Source organism: Alexandromys fortis, unplaced genomic scaffold, assembly GCF_014885135.2.
Source record: "Alexandromys fortis isolate MF-2015 unplaced genomic scaffold, M_Fortis_MF-2015_v1.1 scaffold_45, whole genome shotgun sequence".
Classification (NCBI taxonomy): domain Eukaryota; kingdom Metazoa; phylum Chordata; class Mammalia; order Rodentia; family Cricetidae; genus Alexandromys; species Alexandromys fortis.
This window is the reverse complement of record NW_026067926.1, coordinates 11,855,751-11,878,087: the sequence shown is the minus strand read 5'-3', so window position 1 is coordinate 11,878,087 and position 22,337 is coordinate 11,855,751. Positions and strand designations below refer to the sequence as shown.

The 22,337-nt window shown below is 46.4% G+C and overlaps 1 protein-coding gene across 1 annotated transcript in view; it reads left to right on the top strand.

The window, feature by feature from the left end:
• Positions 1–22,337, top strand: part of Spon1 (spondin 1) — a 298,089-nt gene that overhangs the window by 16,926 nt on the left and 258,826 nt on the right. Inside the window, exon 2 of the mRNA XM_050143162.1 lies at positions 4,271–4,377. Within this exon, the coding sequence (XP_049999119.1) occupies positions 4,271–4,377 (107 nt within the window). The remainder of the gene's footprint in view (positions 1–4,270; positions 4,378–22,337) is intronic.

Sequence of the window (22,337 nt, the reverse complement as noted above, 5' to 3'; positions counted from 1 at the left end):
TACAGAGAAACCCTGTCTTGAAAATCCCACCCCCCAAAAAAAACCCTATAATTTTGGTATTGTAATTGTACATTACATTGTAATGTAAATACTTTTGGAGATAGAAGTTTACCAAACGGGTCGCGAGCCACAGGTTAAGAACATTTGGTCTAGAGTCGTTTGAGACGAAAGCCTCCTCTGAGAAACTGCCTCGACCAGAAAGTCTGTGAGCATGTCTGGGGGAGCAGTTCTTAGTTTATTAACTAACTCAGGAAGTCACAGGCCACTGAGGGCAGCACCATCCCTAGGCAGGAGGTCCAGGGGCATATAAGAAAGCGATTTGAGAATGAACCTGTAAGCCAGCTAGTAAGCAGCATTCCTCCATGGTTCCTGTTGTGTTTCCTTGGCTATGAATGAGTTCCCTGGCCAGAGGCAATTCTGCTTGAAATAACAGGCAGGCCTGCCTTCTGCCTCCTGCCTTGAGTTACCTCAATGGTGGACGGTGACGTGGAAGTGTAAATCAAACCCTTTCTTCCTTAAGTTGCTTTTGGTCACATGTTTCTCACAGACACAGATTAAAATTAATTATAGAAAGTAATTTTCATCTCTTATTTTTGTTTTGTGTTTTATTTATTGGCTTCATTTAGAAAAAAAAATCCACTGTCTCTTTTTATAGCCCTAGGTTTTGTCCCTTTTTCTGGAGATTCACCACCTTAGCCAAGGCTACCTTACTCTTGTAGGGCCTACGACCTGGGAGAGACGTCAGCAGAGTTGAAAGCCAGTCCTTCTTCCTAGCCAGGGGCTGCTGTAGCTCCATTCGCAGCTACACATTTGGGCCACATTTTCCTTGGAGCAGAGTCTGGCAAGCATGGCTCTGGTGATGCAAACCTGAGGACCAACAGCTCCAGGAGCAGGGAAGGAAGTGATCTTCTGGATCCTTCTCTGGACTTTACTCCTGTTGGGCTCAGCAATCTTCTTACATCAGACGTTAGGAAGGGAAAAAACATACTAGAAGCCCAAGGCCCTGTGTCTATGAGGACCTGCTTCAGCCAGATACCAGGGCCAACATCCCTTCCAGGGGAGAACTGTGAGCATTTTCCCTCTTAAGAGAGCTCAGGTCTTTACTATGAGGTCAGAGGAAGGGTCATGCAAAGGGAGGGAATTTACCCATTTCTGAAGTTTTGAGGGAACGTAAGAAACTGAATGTCACAGGTCTATAGTAGCGTGAGAAAATGTCTGTAGGGTGGACTGGTGGGGCTCTTCCGAAATTGCCAGTGAGTGAATCCAGGAGGTGGGCCATGGGGCTGTGATTGGCGGGGTTGCTGAGGCTCTTGGAGTTTGCACTCACTCATCCTGGGGACAGTGGCTGTAAAGCAACAGTCGTTGGTCTATGGTCAGCTGGATTCCTTTGAAGCCCACTGTAGTCGCATGCCAGGGTCCTGGTAACTAGCTTATTATCTCCTAGTTTTGATATTTAAGGGCCTGACATCAGGGGTCAGCAGAGGTGCTTCTTCTGACAGTTCTGAGGAAGTCAGCTTTCTCCAGCCTCTGACTGCCAGCCATTCATGTTATTCCTTGTCCCAAGGTTATTCATGTTCACCTCTACCTTATAGTCATATGCAGTATGTCCCTTGCATGGTTTATATGTCTTCTAATAAGAACACTAGCCATACTGGATGTGATGACCCTCCTTCTCACCCCACAGTCTCTTATGGCCTCTTCCACAAAGACCCCAATTCAAATAAGGCCATACTCCAGGAGGCCAAGGCCACAATTTCAACGTAACTTTTTGTAGGACACAATTTAACCTGTAACCTATAGCTTCCAACAAAGATTTGGATGCAGGTGACTTATGAAGGAAATGTCCCCAGAGGAGACCAGGAAGGGTCTATGTGAGGAAGGACACAGACAAGCCTGTGATCCCAGGCAAAGTCCTCGAGAGTGCTTCTAGTCTGATTCTGTGGCCAGCTTGGAATGTGTTAGTTATGGCTTCAATTGCTGTGAAGAGACACCATGACCACAGCAGCTCTTATAAAGAAAGCATTTCATTGGGGCTGGCTGCAGTTTCAGAGGTTTTGCTTATTATCATCATGGTAGATGGCATGCAGGCAGACATGGTGCTGGAGAAGGAGCTCAGAGTTCTGCATCTTGCTTCTCAGGCAGCAGAAGGAGGCTGCATAGCACAGCGGCCAGACTTGACCTTTAAAGACTCAAAGCCCACCTCCATGGTGACACACTTCCTCCAACAAGGCCACATCTCCTAATAGTGCCACTCTGTATGGGCTAAGCATTCAAACACATGAGTCTATGGGGCCATTCCTATTCAAACCACCGCAGAATGCAAAGAAGCCCTCGGAGGTGACTGTCCTCAGTGGAAGAGAGCTGGGGCTTCTGTAAGAGGCTCTGGTGACGTGAGGACAGTCCTATGAAACAGAGTCACAGGTGCTTGGTAAATGGAGGTCAAGATCCATCAGTCCCAGGGGCACACTGAAATGATGCTAATGCATTTGAGGACATCCTGGTGGGGCATCCTTGCTGCCAGCAGCTCTGTCCCCTCCTGTCCTCCTTCCATCCCAGGGTCTTCAGAGCTCTGATCCTTTCTCACAGAGCTATTGACTTCTGAGCCCCATGCTTTTATTACTCCCGTTTCTCCATCATTCTTCCCAGCTTTCTATTGGATTTTTTAAATAGATGGATATAGCTGGGCAGGATGCGCCTTTACTTTTGTGAGATGAACTGACCAGTAACAGTATGATATTTGGAATTTTTAATTTAATTTTTATTTATTTATGTGTGTGTGTGTTGCCTGTGTATATGTGCGTGCACCTTATATGCCTGGTGTCTGCAGAAGCCAGAAGAGGGCATCAGATTCCCTGGAACTGCGGTTGCAGGTTATTGTGAGCTAACTGGGAATGGAACCTGGGTCCTCTGGAAGAGCAGCCAGTGCTCTTAACTGCCGAGTCACCTCTCCAGCTCTTATATTTGTAATTTACGTGCCTGTGAAGTTCTTCTGTGAGATATCTTTGTATTGGTGGCTCACGAGCGTCACTCTATTATCTGAGATTCTATTGTTTGCAATTTTGGAATGATTAGGTAGTGGTTTTACTGTTTGCATTACTGTGTCTATTTTAGGGAGTTAGAAGACCACATGTTCCTCCCAGAAGGGAAACGGTGTAGCAGAATTATGTCAATGATGTAAGCCAAACGCATTGATTTTTAAACTTCAGACACATCCGTCAATACTTTTAAAGGAGCCATGTCAAGATGAATACAGTCAGGGCATGAGTTCATGGGCGGAGTGTTAAGCTAGGAAGGAAACCCCTAATTCAGCGACCTTGGAAGTGTCTGTTCACCTCTCCATCTTGGATCCTTACCAGAGACATTGGAACCCTGGACTAGAGGATTCCTGCAAGTTCCAACAACCCTTCAGCCCAGATCTAAAGCCCAGAGTCTAGAACACAGGATAGAGATACATCCTGTGTATTCATCTGAAGAAACTCGAGCCTGTCTTAGATCCCGGTGCTGGGTTGTGTGGATACAGGGGAATGAAAACGGCCCCGCTTTCTTGAGTGAACTCGGACTTCTGCTGGGTCCCTTGATTTGGCAGGCAGAGAAAGGAGAGGGAGAGAGGACGGCTGTGGGTAAGGCCTGTGGGAGGCAGACTTGGAAACAGGTATATGTTGAGAGTCCATGACACAGGGGAAGAACTTAAGCAAGCACCTGGGGGTAGGGGTTTGGAGGGGTGGTATAGTTGGGGTTACAGAAGATAAGGGCAAGTCCAGGGAACAATATGTGTCACCCAAGACATCCGAAAGGAATCTGGACTCCTCTTGGGTCACCCTAATAGAACTATAGCAGGATGAGATAATTGTCAAGATGGGAGTTTCTGACCAGGGTGATCTTTATCAAATTGAGATTATTAAGACAGAGCTCACCTTACCTCTGCCTGAGCAGTGCAGGAAATTTTGAGGATGCTTGGGAGGCCCTGGCAAGATGACAGAGAATGATTTGAGACCAGTTTGGACTACACAATGAGGTTCTGTCTCAGAAAACAAATACACAAATAAGTAAAGAAATAAATATAAAAAGGATTTTCAGATCAGACTTCAGATCTGGCATTTAACAAGCTCTTATTTAGAAGAGGGAGCTGAGCCTTTCTCATCCTCCCCCGCAACCTGGCCCCTGTACTCCACAGGGATGGGATGTTGACAGAGTGCTCAGGTCTGGTCCTATAAGTCAAACGGAACACAATTGATTGCTGTGCTAACAGTGGCTCTCTTGTCTCTCACAGTGACACTCTCAGCTTCTCCTCCCTCCTACTTCAGAGGCTTCACACTGATAGCCCTCAAAGAGAACAGAGAAGGCGACAAAGAAGAAGACCATGCTGGCACCTTCCAGGTAAGACAACAATCATTGCCACAGGCTTTTCCAGTGGCTTTGCCTGCCTGGCAGGTAGAAACCAAGTAAACTTGGCCTATGGGGAGGAGTCTATGAAAAAGGAGAGGTTAAGGCCTTTTGTGCAGTTTTTCTTGTGCTTCCTTGATGGTAGCCAAGTAGGCCGCCTCCACTAGAAGGACCCCTCGATTGGTACCAAAGGCTACAGGTCTGCTGAGCGGGCTTGGTCACCCAGCAGGGCTTGTTTCACTCTGGCAGATCCCACTGCCGGGCGGCTCTGGGCTCTCTGTGTCCTTGGCAACAGGCAGTGTGCAATGTGGAGCGAGTGCTTAGAACCTGGCTCCGACCTGCTGTTTCCCTTGAAGTAGGCATCTTGTGTTTAACTGGACAAGAGCTGGGACGGTCAGGTTGGAGGGGGTTCAAAGCCCAGGGAAAGGATGGTAAGGGAGTGTGGAGGCCGATTTGTGAGGGAAGGATTAAAAGAATTACACATGCTTTGCTTGGCTAAATGACAAAGTTTAGGAGGTGATGGTCTATGATGAAAAATGAGGGGTGTGGGAGTGACGTCTCTGCTTGCCAGTACACCGAAGGCCACAGCAAAACGAAAGTGGGTCAGGAGAAGAAAGGGAAGCTCAGAGGCAAGGCCCTGACAATAAGTCATATTTGACTGTGGAATATTCTTCCAAGGGAGGGTGGCAGGAACACTGATCCCTCTCCAGCGAGATGTCAGAACACATCCCAAAGGGCTGTGGTGATCCTAGCGGGAGTTCTGGCCAAATTTATCCTGATTATTTCTGGTCTCCATTTTCCGTTGTTCTGGCATTCATTTTTGTCTGGAATTTGCAAACTCAGAAAAGAAAATGAGAAGCCAGGAGAATGCTTACACTCAGAGCTGACTGCTAGGGACTCTGATGTGATGTGTGAGCTTCTCTGGAGACCCTGCCCCAAACAGCTTGCCCGTTAGTGTCTTTTAATCACCTGGGGCCAGTTTGTAATCACAGGTTGAATCTTCTACCTTAAAATTTTTATATTTTAAAGGCATCTATTCATTTGTGTGTGCACGCATACATGTATGTGCTGTGGCATGCAGTGGAGGTCAGAGGACAACCGTCAGGAGCTGGTTCTCACCTTCCTCCACATGGGTACTGGGAATTGAACGTAAGGCTTCAGGCTTGGTAGCAAGTGTCCTTGTCCTAAGATCCATCTTGCTATCTCTTTCATTTGTTTGTTCATTGAGGGAGAAGAACATGGTCTTGCCGTGTAGTCCTAGATTCCCTGGTGCTAACTACGTAGCCCAGGCTGCCGTCAAAGTCACGGAAATCCTCTTGCTTCAACCCTCTGAGTATTGGAGTTACAGTGGTCCCCATCATGCTCACCTAAGTCTCTTTTCTATGCACAGGAGTCCAGGCTTCTGGTCTAGTGAAATTGTTAGCTCTATGCCCATTTTGACAACCTTTCGTGGAAAGAAACTCGGTACGCATGCAAAAGAGTGGCCCCATAATGCCACCAGCATCTCAGTGTGCTTGCTGCCAGCCAGGCTCTGCGCCAAGGGTTGTCTCTTATCTCCGCCTACCTTCCCTGAGCTTGGATCTCTTTTGAGCTTTGTATCTCTTCCTGATTTTTCCTCATTTCTCCCTTGGGGCTTCTGGCACCCTCTTTTGTTACCTGGCCGCGGTGGTGTTACCAGAAGCATCCGCGGCACGTGGGAACTTGTAAATGCAGAATCTCAGCCCACAGAGACCAGATGAGTCAGGCCTCAGAGCAGGGTCTGCCCCTGTATTTTAGCAAGCCTTCTGGGGAACGTGAGGCCCTGTGGATTGAGAACCTTGGGTATCATGAGACATTGAGGAACCCGTGCCTCCTCCACCAGTCATAACAGGGGCACATCCTTCTACTGCTATCTGTCTTCTGATTGTCTCCACCAGCCCTGGGGAGCAGAGTGCGTAAGAACATGAGAACACCGATTTTCATAGTTACAGCTACCGGGCCATCGTGCTCGGGAGTCAGGAACTTTCTGGTTTCCATTGACCTGATCCTCAGAGCAGCCCGATGAGGTGAGCACTGTTGCTCTCTCTACGCAGTGGATGCGTTTGGGGTCTCAGAGAAAATAAGCAACTTCCCTAAAGCCACCAAGCTCTATATGATAAAGCTGGGCTTCAAATCCAGCCCAGGCTCTAGGTTCCTGTTTACAACCATGGTGTGGCAATTGGCATGTGCTTGTTCAGGGCCAAAAGGAGGCCGTGTGTGTGTGTGTGTGTGTGTGTGTGACAGCAGTGTGTGTACAGGGTTCCTGATGGAATCTAACTCTATTTCTTTCTTATAGCAACCTTCTGAAGTCAGGGTTGGCGTTCCAATTTCTCCCAGAATAAAACTGAACCTTCATGGCCCTAAGTCAGAACAGGCTGACACCGCCAAGCTCCACAGGCTGGACTAATATGCGTCTCTCATAACGAATGTCTTGATTCTTACCTTACCTTTGAACCATTAAATGCACACTCCACTGGTTCTCCTGGTTCTGGGGTTAGTGTGTGGGGGGGGGGAGGCGTGTCATGGACCAGATTCCCAGCTTACCGCTCCTGCACTTTCCCGCTGTAGCATGAACACATTTGAGAGCTGTCACCTTTCCTTGACTGACTGACTCGTTCATTTATTCAACATCACTTACTGGGTGCTTCCTGTGCCATGTGCTGACTGAGTTCAGCACTGGGGACCATGGTAAGACAGAGTTGTCCCGACCTGGTGAAGTTTACTGTGCCCTCCTTGCCATCATCCAGTTAAGTCAGCCTCTATAGCTGACAGGTGGAAGCCAAGCTGCCCACTCGAATAGAAATCGAATAATTATAATCACCACTGCCATCTTTGAAAATGACATTTAAAAAATAGCTAGATACACATTTTCATCCGATGCCTTCCCTCCCTGAAAACCCCGAGGACTTCATAACAGCGAAATTTGCACAACCTGGGGCTGGAGAGATGGCCCAGCAGTTACAAGCACTTGATGGATGCTCTTGCAGAGGACCCTGGTTTGTTCACAGCACCCACGTGATGGCTCACAATGGTCTGTAGCCCCAGCCCCAGGAGATCCAATGCCTTTTGTGGGCATCAGGCACACATGTGGTGCACATACATACATGCAGACAAGACACTCATACACATTAAAGAAAATATATATATATATATTGTGTAACTCTAGATAAAAGATCACATATTTCTTTTAAACATTTTAAAAATATTTACTCATGTGTGTGTGGAGGGGATGGAGTGGCAGAAAACTTGCAGGAGTTAGTTCTCTCTGTCCACAGTTGGGCTGGGCATCCAACTCCGGTCATCAGGCTTGGCAGCAGGCACCATTATTCCCTGCTGAGCTGTCTTGCTGCCCTCATCTTCCGGGTTCGCAGGGGGTGCCAGTTAGCTGGTTATGCTTCTCAATGCCTGGGGACTTAGCAGAAAACCCAGACTCACTCACCACATGTAAAAGCAACAGAAGCACGAAGCTGCTTCCGGCTCAGTGGAGAGGAAAGGGTTACTGCTCTGCTGGCTGCTTGCAGATGTCCCCGAGAAGAGTTGGGGTCCCCTCCTCTGCTCCAGCCGTGGGCTCCAGGGTGGCAGCGTTGGCACACGAGGGTGTCTGGCTGCCAGAGTGGGAGAGACACTGGCGCTCTGTATGAGCTAGCTGGGTGTGCTCACGGCTAATTGCGACTGACAAGGAGTTCAGAGACCATACTGTCTGTACAAAAGTGAACTCGCCAATCTTAACAATTCCGCTCTCTAAAAACACACTGCTCCCTGGTCCCAGGCCCAGAACAGTCTCACTCACTCTCTTGCCTACAGCAGGTCTCAGCCCCAGATGTCCTCTTCCAAAGGAACTCGGTCTTGATTCCCTTCCCCCATTTAAAACCACACTGCCTCCACCACTCTGACCCTGAGCTGGATTCTTTGTTCTTTGTGTTTATTACCAATGACACACTACCTAATCTGTTTCTGTTGAAGATGTGCGTTTTCGTTCCTTCGCCAAGCCTTCCGGGAGGTGGGGTTGTATTTATCTCCTTTGTGGCTGTCTTCTCCACCCTCAGCGAATCTGCTCAGCACAGGGTTGGGCACACATATTTCCTGACAACATTTTCAGCACACCATTTGCACTGAAGTTGAAGGTGCTAACCTATCACACCACTGCTTTATGCTTGATCCAGGACCTGTGAGAGTAAACTAGTCACACAGAGATAGTCTAATGAACATTCGCCCAAGATGAGCCCCAAAGTCTTGCAAACAAAAGCCTTTAATTCTTCTGTATTCCTAAAATATGTTTCCATGACCTCATTACCAACAATAAAAGTTTATTAGCGTCTAATGAGTTTGGAACCATTTTAGAACCCCAAAAGATGTTTTGACACACTTTTCTAAAGCTGGAATACTGTTGCACACTTATTCTCAGAAATCGTATCTGTAAGAGATTTTCTTCTCATTACGTTAACGACCCCTGATGTGAAGGGCGGTGTAAAATGCTGCCCCCTGGTCAGGACTGGCTGTTGCACCATGGCTACCTGCACAAGACCTGTGCAAAATCGGGCCAGTCAATATACCATCATGGGTGGGGGAGGAGCTAAGGAGGTCATGTCCCTCCCCAAGGAGCCATTGACAGTTGATGGCTACCAGGAGAAAGGGAGGCACTTTCTTCAGTGGTGGCCACTGATTAGTTCTCAATGGTCTAGTAAATGACCTCCCACCCATACTCACACAAGCAACCATCATTAGACTCAGTGGGTCACACACACACACACACACACACACACACACACACGATGAGGGGGAGCTTTTTTGGAAATAAGTGTTCAGTGGGAGAGGGTAATGGGGTGTAGGTAATCAAAATATATTATACACGTGTATCCAATTGTTAAATTTTAAAGGATGTTAAGGATGTTGGGATTTTTTTGAACTTCTATTCACTCCTATAAAAGATGGAGTAAAACCACAGAACCGGTTTCCTTATTTGACCTTCACTAGGACAGATTCTCAGAACCACAGCTACAAGTGCGAATGAGTTGGGCGTTTCTGTGGGTTTGGTGCAAGCACACACTTTCCTCATTTCTGTGACTGAACATCTGAAGAAGTTCAGGGAGAAAAGAGTTAATTTTGGCTCAGCGTCCGAGGATGTTCCCATCATGGCAGCAAAGGTTCGTGGCAGGGGGACCACCTCCTGGCCATAGTGGCAGGAAGCTGCTTCCTGGTAGGTCAGGAAGCAGAGAAAGGGGATGCTGGCACTCGGCTGGGCCCCTCCTTTTCTTGCTTTTTAAAAACATAGTTTAGTCTTTTGACAGCTTCTTATGCACGCACACACACACACACACACACACACACACACACACACACACACTGCATGTTGTTTTTCTCCCCTGCCACAGTCTCTTATTTCCCTCCTATCACGATTATTCCCACTTGATCACTTTCATTCACCAAGATTCATGGCGTGTGTGTGTGTGTGTGTGTGTGTGTGTGTGTCCCAGTTAACTTAACCAGAGAAATTTGTGTAACTATTAGCTTAGGACTAATCTTTGGAACCTGATGGGCTCACTGGTGAGTACACAGCTGAAGACAATGCCTCCCCTTCTCCCTGGATCTATCAACAGTTCATAGTTAAGCAGAGCAGAGAAGGGTGGACCCCTGAGCCTCTCCACTATCCTGGCTATCTATGGGCCCCTTTCCATGCAGACCAGGGCAGGCATCCGCAGGTGCTGAGTCTCTGCTTGCACTGGCCATGTATTTGCCCAGAGAATAGCATTTCACCGCTCTCCTCCATGTCTCCTGGATTCTGCCTTTTCTTCTTCTGCGGTGTTCCCTGAACCTTTAGGGAATGGTATGAATGTCCAGGCAGACATTTATTGGTGTAAAAGGGAAAGAGGTGTCCCCGATTAGCGCTATGAGTAGAGTTTATCTGTGGGTATTAACATAAAGGCATAGAAGACAGTGTATCTTATGCCAATTTAGCTAAGCAATAATGTTAACTTCTCCCTAGGTTTTACAATCTCCCTGGGAATGGATTTTTTTTAAAATCAGGTTTACATTATGAGGCAGGGGTTAGGAATGTAAATACTGCTCTTGCAGAGGACCTGAGTTCAGTTCCCAGCACCATGTCAGGAGACTCACGACTGCTTGTAACTTCAGTTCCAGGGATTCTGGTGCTTTCTTCTGACCTCTGAGGGCACCCACCCAACATATGCACATGAGTGCGTGTGCACACAAACACACACACACACACAATGACTCGCATACATATTCATAAAAATAAAATAAATCCTAAAAATGAAAACACTCATGTGCAGAAAATTCAAGGACAGAAAAAATTGTAGGGAGATGGGAAATTCTGAGCTGTCCCTTGAGGACAAACTTTGTGGCTGGACAAGCAGGGAAACAGGAGGATGCCTGTGAAGACTTTCCCTGGCTCTGTCTGAAAACCCATCACATGTCAATGCTCCCATGGATAGTTTTGACAGGTCACAGTAAAGATTTTTGTTAATAAATAAATGAGCTAGAGACTTGTGACATTGTTAGGCCCACCCTTTCCCTTCAGGAACTTAAATGGGGACAAATATTTCTGTTGGGCCATGACACCAAGAGAACAGTCATAGGAGACACTGCCAAAGTGCAGAGATTATAGATGTGCATTGTAGCACAGACTATAAAAACCCAGAGGCAGATATTGGGGTTCAAGCTGAAGATCAGAAAAGCAAAGCAGCTGAACTACTAGAGAGTTCTTATGTCTATCCTCAACGTGACTGCAGACTGCAATGTTCTCCACCAAGCCTCAGACTGCACACTGAGCCCTGAGCTCCTGGCTCTTCCCATCTCATAACCATCTTATATTCCTCTCTAGTGCTGGGATTAAAGGCGTGTACCACCACTACCCAGCCTCTATGGCTAACTAATGTGGCTGCTGGGATTAAAGGTGTGTGCCACCACTACCTGGCCTGTATGGCTGACTAGTGTGGCTAGCTCTGCACTCTGATCTTAAGGCAAGCTTTATTTATTAAAACACAAATAAAATATCACTATAGTGACCACCATATCTGGCTTAATTACTGTTATCAACATGCTCAGAGCTGTATCACTAGACATGGAAATCAAATTACCATTTGACAATAGTCTTCATAGCCACACTGTCTCTTTGTTCCCTACAGTACTTTAATTCTATTCCTCTCTGCGGGAAGTTGTGAGAAGAGCTGCTGCTTTCTTTCAGAACAACGTGTTTGGTGCTTAGTTCACGTATTACACATCACCAGAGCTCAGCAAATATTTGTCACATAACATGAATTAATTTTCTCTCAGCTGTCTTCCCATGCAGTGGGCATTCTGGGCTAGTTAGTTTTTTGTCAACTTGACACAAACTAGGGTCATCTGGGGGAAGGGAACCTCCATTAAGAAAATGTCTCTAGTCACGTGGTAATGGCACATGTCTTTAATCCCGGCACTTAGGAGGCAGAGGCAGGCTGATCTCTGAGTCTGAGGCCAGTGTGGTCTACAAGAGCTAGTTCCAGGACAAGCTCCAAAGCTACAGGAAAACCTTGTCTCAAAAAACAAAAACAAAACAACAACAACAAAAAATGTCTCTATCAGATTGGCCCTGGTAGGCAGGTCTATGAGATGTTTTTTTGTTTAGTGATTGATGTGGGGTATCCAGCCCACTGTGGAAAATGTTACCCATGGGCAGGTAGTTTTGTGTTATGTAAGAAAGGTAGCTTGGGAGCAAGTTTGTAAGCCTCCAGATTCCTGCACTGACTTCCCTCTGTGATGAAATATAACCTGTAAGCTGGACAAACCCTTTCCTCCCTAAGCTACTTTTGATCATGGTGCTTAAAACAGTATGGATCGCCTTTCTATTGCTGTGAAGAGAAACCATGACCAAGGTGACTTATATAAGAAATAGTTTACTGGGAACTTGCATTTTCAAAGGATGAGTCCATGACCATCATGATGGGGAACATGGTAGCAAGCAAACATGGCACTGGAGCAGCATCTGAGAGCTCACATGTTGGGACAACAACCACAAGGTGGAGAGAGAGCTAACTGGGGATGGTGTGGGCTTTTGAAACCTCAAAGCCTACTGACAATGACACACCTCCTCCAACAAGGCCACATCTCCTAAGCCCTCCCAAGTCGTCCCTCCAATTGGGGAGACTAAGCATGCAAACCTATGAGTCTATGGTAGCCATTTTCATCCAAACCACCAGGCACAGCAACACAAGTCAACAAGGATACCGTCTTATCTCCATTTTCAGGGTAGGTAATATGGACAGAATTTGAAGTCTGATCCAGGCACAGAACCAGTAAATGGCAGTGAACAAGGATTCAGCTGCCCTAGGTCTGATTTTCTCCATGTCTGCCCCCTCGCTCTGATAAGGGAGAGAAAGACAGATAGAGATCCATTGCTGGGCTCCCTAAGTCCTTGCTGGATTGTTCCAAAGACCACATCAGGTTTATGATGTCATATATCTGCCATGCCACAGGTCTCAGTCCTTCGAAGTGGGATCTCTCCTGATACCTATGTCTCCTTTGATCCCATTGAGGGTCTCTGCTGCTGCTGTCCCATTGCTGAGGTCTCCAGGGCTCAGTACAGCTTTGTTCTGGTTCTCTGCACACCGAGCTGTCCTGATGTATTAGCTCTTCATTCATTCGTGGGATCAGCACAAAGACAGAGCTGGGCCATGGCCGCCTCTCTGTTCCCATGGTCTCATCAAGCTCTGGCATGCCGATTGGTTGATAAGGGCTTTCCAAGTTGATGGCTGGCTGCTGATGGAATGTCTGGCCCTGCCCACGTGCTGGCATGAGCTGGCCTCATACTTTCCTGCATGGGAAGCAGCATTGTTTCCACATCTCTTTCTAAAGGTCTGGCAATCACTTCCAAGTTTATGATAAAATTGTTTAGTAGCCTATGACTTTTATAGCCACAGGACATTGTGTGCATTTATTAAGGAGGTTCTAGACATGCAGTGAGTCGGGCTGAGGGTCGAGCTCAGTGGCAGAGCATTGGCAGCTTGGGCAAGGTCCTGGGTGAACCCTGTATGACAAAACTGACACATCTCTCCTTCTAGGTCTAGCATTTGGTGATGTAGGTCTTAATTTTGGTTTTGCAAGTGCTTAAAGCTGTGTTTGTTTTTTTAAGAGTTAAATTTAGAATAAGTGGGTTATAATTCACCAGAAACAGTGGCCTACTCTAGGGTATTTTGGTTATGTTAAATATTATAATTATTTAACATTGTGCATCCTCATAAAGATGACCTTCTGTAGAAGGAGCAGCAGGCTGCATTCCTGGTGCCCAGTCGCCTGGCTGGTTTTCATCCAAAATAATTACACAGAAACTGTATTCTTTTAAGCACTGCTTGGCCCATTAGTTCTAGCCTCTTATTGGCTAATTCTCACATCTTGATTAACCCATTTCTAATAATGTGTGTAGCACCACAAGGTAGTGGCTTACGGGGGAGATCTTAACCTGTATCCATCTTGGAGAGGAGAGCTATGGTGTCTGCCTGAGGCATCTGCCTCATTGCCTTCTTCCCAGCATTATGTTCTGTCTACTCCACCCACCTAATTTTCTTCCCTATCAGGCCAAGCAGTTTCTTTATTAATTAACCAATGAAAGCAACAGATAGACAGATGACCTACCTACATCAACCTTCTCATTTATTTATGTATTTGTGACAAAAGCAAATGTGTTAGGCTCTGAGCATGTAGCTATGAGTAAAACAGACTTAAGTCCCTGCCCTTCAAAACACCATGTTTCAGTACTTTCTTCTTGGGTGGAGTCTGTTTTCTGAACTGCGGAGTTTTCAGGCTCTCACAGGATTTCACCATTACCCTTGCTTCTCATTGCACCTGGACAGGTAGGGAATCTGACAGGAAACTTCCTTACAGAGACTGTAGAGTCCTTACCAAATTTCTTTGTTTTGGTTCCAACCTCCTTGGATGCTTGAGCGTCTCACTGACCCCTGGCTGGTACCTGAGGTTCCACGGTCATTCATGTTCAAGACACAAGGATGTTGGTGGCAAGAAATTCCCATGTGTCTCCCATGTGCTTATTAAAGCAGATCCGAAAAGCCCCTTTCTTCTGCAGTCTCTTCCTTGAAATGAAGCTGAAGGCATTAATATTGCCCTGATAAACTAATTACTCAATATTGGTTAGCATTTCAAGATTTTCCTACGTTCGGTATCTGTAGAAGGAGCTGCATTCCTGCCACCCAGCTCCTGGCCACCTGGCTAGCTTATGCCCTGGAATAGTTACACGGAAACTGTATTCATTTAAACACTGCTTGGTCCATTAGTTTCAGCCTCTTATTGGCTAACTCTCACATCTTGATTAACCCATTTCTAATAATCTGTGTAGCACCATGAGGTGGTTGCTTACCAGGAAAGATTCTAGCCTACATCCATCTTGGGTCAAAGAATCATGGCTACTGCCTCACTTCCCTTCTTCCCAGCATTCTGTTCTGTCTACTCTGCCCACCTAATTTTCTGCCCTATCAAAAGGCCAAGGCAGTCTCTTTATTAACCAATGAAAGTAACACATAGACAGATGACCCTCCTCCATCAGGTATCTTTTCTCCAAGGCAGCTGATCACTGGTTTTAAGAGCAACGGAGCTCTGTATCCTCAGCCACTGACACCTGTCTCATAGCTGGCTTCCTCTCCTCTCTACGTGGAATGTTCTTCTTAACACCCACAACACTAGTCCCTCACTTCTACAGGCTTTCACTCCGCAAAGTGAAAGATCCACTTAAAAAACAGTGCCCCAACAACTTGCTTTATTTTAGACAGGAGCTCATGTATCCCATGTAGGTCTTAAATCTTCTATGTAGCAAGGGATGTCATTGAATTTCTGATCTTTTAAAGTTCTGGGAACACAGGCCTATGTTACTCTGCCTGGTTTATATGTGGTGCAGGAAATCAAACCCTGGGCCTCATGCAGGCTAGACGAGCACTCTACCAACTATGCTATGTCTGTGGTTTACTTCATCATTCTTTTTTTTTAAGGTTTATGTATTATGTATACAAAGTTCTGCCTGCATGAATGCCTGCACACCAGAAGAGGGCACCAGATCTCATTATAGATAGTTGTGAGTCATCATGTGGTTGCAGGAATTGAACTCAGGTCCTCTGCAAGAACAGTCAGTGTTCTTAAACTCTGAGCCATCTCTCCAGCCAATTTTTTAAAAAAAAATTTGTATGTATGTATGTATGTATGTATGTATGTATGTATGTATGTATGTATGTATACAGTGTTTGTTTTGCCTGCATGTACACCTTCATACCAGAAGAGGACACCAGATCTCATTATAGGTGGTTGTGAGCCACCATGTGATTGCTGAGAATTGAACTTAGGACCTCTGGAAGAGCAGCCAGTGCTCTTAACCTCTGAGCTATCTCTGCTGCTCCCACCTCGTCATTCTTAATCTCAGTTCCCGGATGTTTGTTTGATTTGACTTAGCATTCCTTGAGACTGAGACGTCACATGCATGTTGCTCCCCAGCAGTTTCCCTCACAGCAGCACGGGCTTCACCAGGGATGGACACTGTTTGGTTCAGGAGGATATCTTTCTGGTCCTTCCAGCACTTAGTAAATATCCATCACTTTATTAGGTATACCTTTCAGAAGCCAGCCTAAGGGAGAAGTTTTTAAACAATGAGATAACTCTGATTCTGCAGGACTCTAGAACCTACTTACTGCCGATTTCCTTCCCAGAACTGGCTGATTTTCCCAGAATTATATCATATGTACTGATATGATATGAAGACTCACACACACGTACATGCATGCAGACACACATACATGCACACACGCACACATGCACACACTGTCTTAGTTTGCTTTTCTATTGCTATGATAAACAATCGACTCCGGAAAAAAGGGCTTATTTGGCTTGCTTATTCAGCTCACAGTGCATCACTGCAGGAAGCCAAGGCAGGAACTCAAACAGAGCAGGAACCTGGAGACAGGAACTGAAGCAGAAGCCATAGAGGAACACTGTTTACTGACTTGCTCCTCTGGGCTGGCCACCCTGCTTTACTACATAATCCGGGACCACCTACAAGGATGTGGCACCACCCACAGTAGTCTATGTCCTCCTACATCAATCAATAATCAAGACAATGCACTATAGACATGCCTACAGGCCAGTCTGGTGGAGGGCTTTCCTCAGTTGACGTTCCTCTTCCAGATACATCTACCTTGTGTCAAGTTGACAAAAAAAAAAAAAAATCTAACCAGGACACACGTGTATGCACACACACACACACAATGCATATATCATCATCATCATCATCTGGGTTCTTTCCAAAGCAGTCGGTACAGGCAGTGTCTTTTGGGCCTTAGAATAGGATTTCACCATTTGTCAGCAGCATCACACACCACACATTGACCATACGAGCTTCGGTCACTTTATTTACTTTGCTGAGCTTCAGTTTCCTTGCCTGGCTGTTTGGAATAATGTTAACTCTGGGAGTTAGAAAGATTTGATGAAGTTCTTAATACAATTATTTCATTGTCACAGCCTTTTCTGTCGTGGAGGAGGGGTCGTTAGTCAGTCCCAACCTTTCTGGTCTTTCTGTCTTACAAGGAAGTCAAAAAGACTGAAGGTCACAGCCCAGAGACTCCAGTGCAATGATGTCTGGAGATGGAGCCCCAGGATAAGAGACTGTTTCCTCTTGCCAGCAGCACAGGGCAATGGGTTATAACTAAGACAGTGGCAAGGCTGTTTATGAGGGCGCTTCTAGAAAAATCAACAGCATCAGACCACGATATTGACCCTTGAAGCTTCTGCCTTCAAACACCATAGCAAACTTGAAACATAACCTGATTCTGGTCAGATGACCGTGAATGCCTCACCCAAAGGTGTTTGTTTCAGCTCCGTTGCCCTATTGTGCTCTAACTTTTGTCACTAAGTTAAAGGTGCCAACATGCAGAGTGACAGAAAGAGAGAAAAAGAAGGGGAGGACAGAAGGAAAGAAGAAAGTAAGAAAGGGGGAGGAGATGTGAGAGAAGGAAGGAGAGAGGGAGGGGAGCGGATGGGAGAAGGGGAGGGAGGGAGGCTACAGAGGCTAAGATCCAGACCAAGACATGGCAGGCAGAGGTTTGGGAATCAGCAGACCAGAATTTAAAATAACTATAGGAGTGGAGGGTTGGGGACGTGGCTCAGGTGGTAAAGTCTTTGTCCACAAGCATGAGGACCTGAGTTCGGATCTCCTGCACCCTTGTAAAGATCCAGGTGTGGTATGTGTCTATAACTGCAGCACTAGGAAGTCAGAGACAAGAGGGTCCCTGGAGTTTTCTGACAAGTTAACCTGAGCTCCAGGTTCAACCAGAAACACAGCCTCACACACACACACACACACACACACACACACACACACACACACACACACCTAAACACACACACACATACACACATAAGCATACAATCACACATACAAGCAAATTCCTATGATTGCCATGGTAAATATCTGGTGGAAATAGTGGGCAGCATGCACGAACCCATGGGATGTAAGCAGAGAATTCAAATCTCTAAGAAACAGTCAAAAGGTAGGACTAGAAATCAGACATGAATAAAACTTTTGACTAATTTACCAACCAGTTCCTGGCTAGGAAAGTACCACGAAGCTTGGGGGTTCATCCAAACTAAAGTACAAAAGAATAAAGAATGGAAAAAAATCAGAATATCCAAGAATTGGAGAAACTATAGAAGAATCACTATATGCATAATGGGAAAACAAAACAAAGAGAAAGAGACAAGAAAGAGTGGAAAATTACACGAGTAATAAAGTCAAAAAACGACAAAGTAAGTAACTGGCTCACAATGAATCATCAACCAGTGCTGCTATTGGCATCATCATCACCATCGTCATCGTCATCACCATCACCACTATCCATCAGTAGGCCACAAGACTAGGGAGGAAAGAAGGGCTTAGGGAATAGCAATCCTTTAAAGAAAGCTTAGTCTTGACACTTCTTTCCATTTTCTTTCTTCTTTTTGCTTTTCTGTCTTCTCTTTCTTATCAGGTTCTCACTTTGCGGGCCAGGTTGGACCAAAGTCTAGATTATGATGCCTGCCTTAGCCTCCCTCATGTTAGAATTTTAGGAATGTTGTTATCAAATCCGACTCTTAACTTATTTCTTGACATGGGTCCAAAACAGAGTGACCAAAACACATGCCAATTGAGGAGGATGAGGAGGAGCAGCAGGAGGAGGAGGAACAGCAGAAGGGACCGATGGAGGAGAAGCAGGATGAGGAACTGGAGAAGGAGTGGTATGAACAGGAGGAGCAGAAGGAGCAGGAGAAAGAAGGAACAGGAGGGGGAGAAGCTGGAGGAGAAGGAGCAGAAGGAGGAAGAAGGAGAGGGAGGAAGGAGGAGAAGGAAGAGAAAGAAGGAGGGACAGAAGGAGGAAAAAGGAGGAAGGAGGAGAAAGAGAAAGAGGAAGAAGGAGAAAGAATGAGGGTCAGAAGAGGAAGGAGGAGGAAGGAGGGTGGGAAGAATTCAGTGGGTATTTTACACATGATTCCAAGTTTTATAGTAATACTACCCTCACGAGATTATTCAGATTGCTTCTGTCCACCTAAAGGGACAGGAGTCAGGGCTGAGGACTCTGCATTTTCACAGCTCTTCTATGGGTATCTGGTTGATATGCCTATCTGACTGCTCTTTAAATAAAATAAGCTCTCGCCATGTCGGTCAGTGTTTGACCTGAAACTTGTTCAACAAATGATTCTCAAGGAGGCAGTAGCCAGATGACCTGCACATGGGAGGGGACAGGGCTGAGAACAGAGGAGACAGGCTAGGGACAAGAGCACAGGAGAATGGAATGGGGTCTGGGGGCTGTGGACGCCCTGAAGGATTGCCTAAGAAAGAAACGCGGATACTCTGGAGGAGGGCTACCCTTCCCCTGGACGGGTGACTTTCCCCATCAGGTCTCAAGAACCTGATGGCGCTTTGTACTGAGCTGCCTTGGATGGGATTCGTCTCTCAGAAGTACTGTGCTACACACTTGACCCCACTGTGGTACTGTTGAGGTTATAGGACCTGGGCAAGGTAGAGTCTACTGTGAATAATTAATTAGACCACGAGGCAGCACTGACTTTGTATGGTGAGATAGCTTTAATAAAAACAAGATAACGTAAGTGTATCTATCCCTTGCACGTGGTCCCTTGTACAAGGCTCGAGCTCCTTCCATTTCTCATGTTGCGATGCAGCCCAGGGAACTCTCACTAGAGATGGAACAGAAACTGAGAGGGATGACTGATCTCGGACTCAGCCTTCAAGCCTCTTAGAGAAGCAACCCTCTTTTATATATGTAGTGACCAGTCACAGAGATTTTATTATAGCAACAGAGAACAGATTAATACATCCAGCAAATCCAGCCGAGGTGAAAAAGAAGCAGGGCATTATTCAGAAAGATAATCAGGGGTCATAGTGACATAGAAGTCAGAGCTTAAAATCCGTATCATTTGGAAGAAGTCCTAGGACCCCATTCTTCCAGTCACTGCCTCCTTGTCTATCCCTCTGCAGATCTGCGTCCTCCAGAGGGGTATGTGTACGTGTTTCCCTAGGCCTTCACTGTCCATCCATTTTCTGCTTTCCATCAGTCTGGATTTAACCCTAGTGTTGGATGATATTGGCTGAAAATTTGGCAGGTTCTAGAATCACCTAGGAGACAAACCTCTAGGCTTGTACATGAGGGGACTTCTAGGCTGGGTTAACCAGGTGGGAAGACTCTCCCTAAAAGTGGCCAACACCATCCCCTGGGCTGGCATCTGCATTTATCTCCCTCTCTCTGGCTCATGGCCCTGAACACAATGGGACCTGCTACTTCAAGCTTCTGCTGCCATTGTTGATGGTATTGCCATGCCATGATGGACTGTACCCATCACCTGCGCGCCAAAATACTTCCTTCCTTCCTCCACTAGCTCTTGTTAGCTTTGATAGACCAGTGAGAAGAGGAATGAATGCAGTCTCATTAGCCTCCCCAAGTCCTCCCTGATGTCGGTGGGTACATCCTTGTCCCCCGAGAGGGGACATCCACATGTCCTCGCAGAGTCACAGAGAACTGGTCACTTCCTACATCCTCACTCATCCTCCTCTCAAGTCTCCCAGGGTTTTTATCTTTAATTCCTCTCGCTTTTTCCTTATGTGCCTCTCCCTTCTCCTTGCCCACCAGATCTCTGCGGTCTAAACAGGGTTCTATTGATGTGTGTGAAGTCATATAATTTTGTTGGTGGTGGCTGTACCGTCCATTGCAGAATATATGGCGGCACCCTTTCTTTAAACACCCACACTTCAGCAACCACGATAGTCAAAATGTTCCCAGTTATTGTCAGTCGCTCCCCGGGAACCAATTTGTCCTCACGGAGACCCACTGCTCTGAATGCCGTGTTCCTCCAAGTTCTTTCCCGTGAGTCGCTACTCTACCCTGCTCCGGGTTTGGGAACACAAACCCTGACTATGACTAATGCGGTAATAATTAGTCATTACAGACCCACACTCCGGTGAGAAGGCAAATTAATCTAATTGGGCTCTTTTGGGGGGAATGAGAGAGAGAATGAGGGACTTTCTGACAATTTTTCCCTCAAATTCTCTGACTCACTGATGGATTTGCAATCGCTCTTGCCAGAAGTTCCATTAACTTGTTGCCTGGATATCGGTTGGGTCTTCCTGGGGTGGATTCAGCTCACGCGCCACTCGGCTCAGACTACAGTGCTATTCTGAAACACACTTGTAGGTGCCCAGTTCACTCAACTTGAGAATCCTGTGGACTGTATAACTTCTGTCTTCTAGAGCTGGAGAGCAGCTCTGGATTGTAGGCATGCTAGGCAAATGCTCTGCCGCCAAGGGCGGTCGCTGGCCCAGGACAGCCTTCTCCGGCATCTCACCGCGCTCCATCTCGGGAAACAGAGAGCAAGGAACAGCTCAGGAGTGCCTGGAGATGCCAACAACTTTTAAGATGGTGCTGTTTTGTGGGTTCCGGCTCCATTTAAACCTAGAATGTGCCATTTTTCTGCAGGCTCATACAACGCTCATTTCCAGGCCACTTTAATTACGGCTGTATTTATTGAGCACCTACTGCATACCAGATACTATATCATATCCCCTGTCTGCTTCAATCCTATTTGTCCCTAGCAGATCTACGAGAAACAAGTTGTGACGACGTTACTGATGAGAGGATAGATTCAGAGAAGTTTTTACTTGCCCAGGCTTACACAGCAGTAATTCCCCATCATGGAAGGTGCTTTCTTGTAGGGAGAAAGGCAAAGCCTAGGTCTAGTTGCTGTGTATTTGGGAGAAAGGAGAGCAGCAAGCATGGTAAAGTAATTGGTTCTTTTTGTTTGGTTCTGAGTTTTGTTCTGATACAAGGTCTTGATATTGAGCCCTGACTGACCTGGAACTTTCTAGAAAGCCAAACTATCTCAAACTCTCCATCACCCTGCCCGTTTCCCAAGTACTAAGATTGGACGTGTGTGTTGCTACATCCAGCAAAGCTGTTTCTTTTGAAGCTTTTGGATGCTATTCAAATAGAAGTCCATGCTAGGGAGAAGTTCTGGGTGAGGGACACAATCCTGTACGCCTCTCCCAGTTCGAGTGGCCCCGGACCTGCACTGTCTGCCAGTAACTTCTCCTCAACTTCCAACCAGGCTCAACCAGGGACTGGAAATTGTGCTGTGACCCCTTAGTAGCAATTGGGCTTCTTAAGTGTGGAGAGCCACGCATAAGAACCAGAAGGAGGGTTTGAGGAGCAGGGAGAGACACGGCAGTGTGCTAAAGACACAAATACCCCGTTTCCATTGAAGCATATCAGAGGTCAGAATGAGCCTCCATTATATGCACATGGCACATAGGATGCCTGGCCCAGCAGGAGTTACTCCATCAGCAGTGTGTCTAATATTCAGTGGCAGCTTAAAGTCCAGAACCGTGGCGTCTTGGGTCTTACATG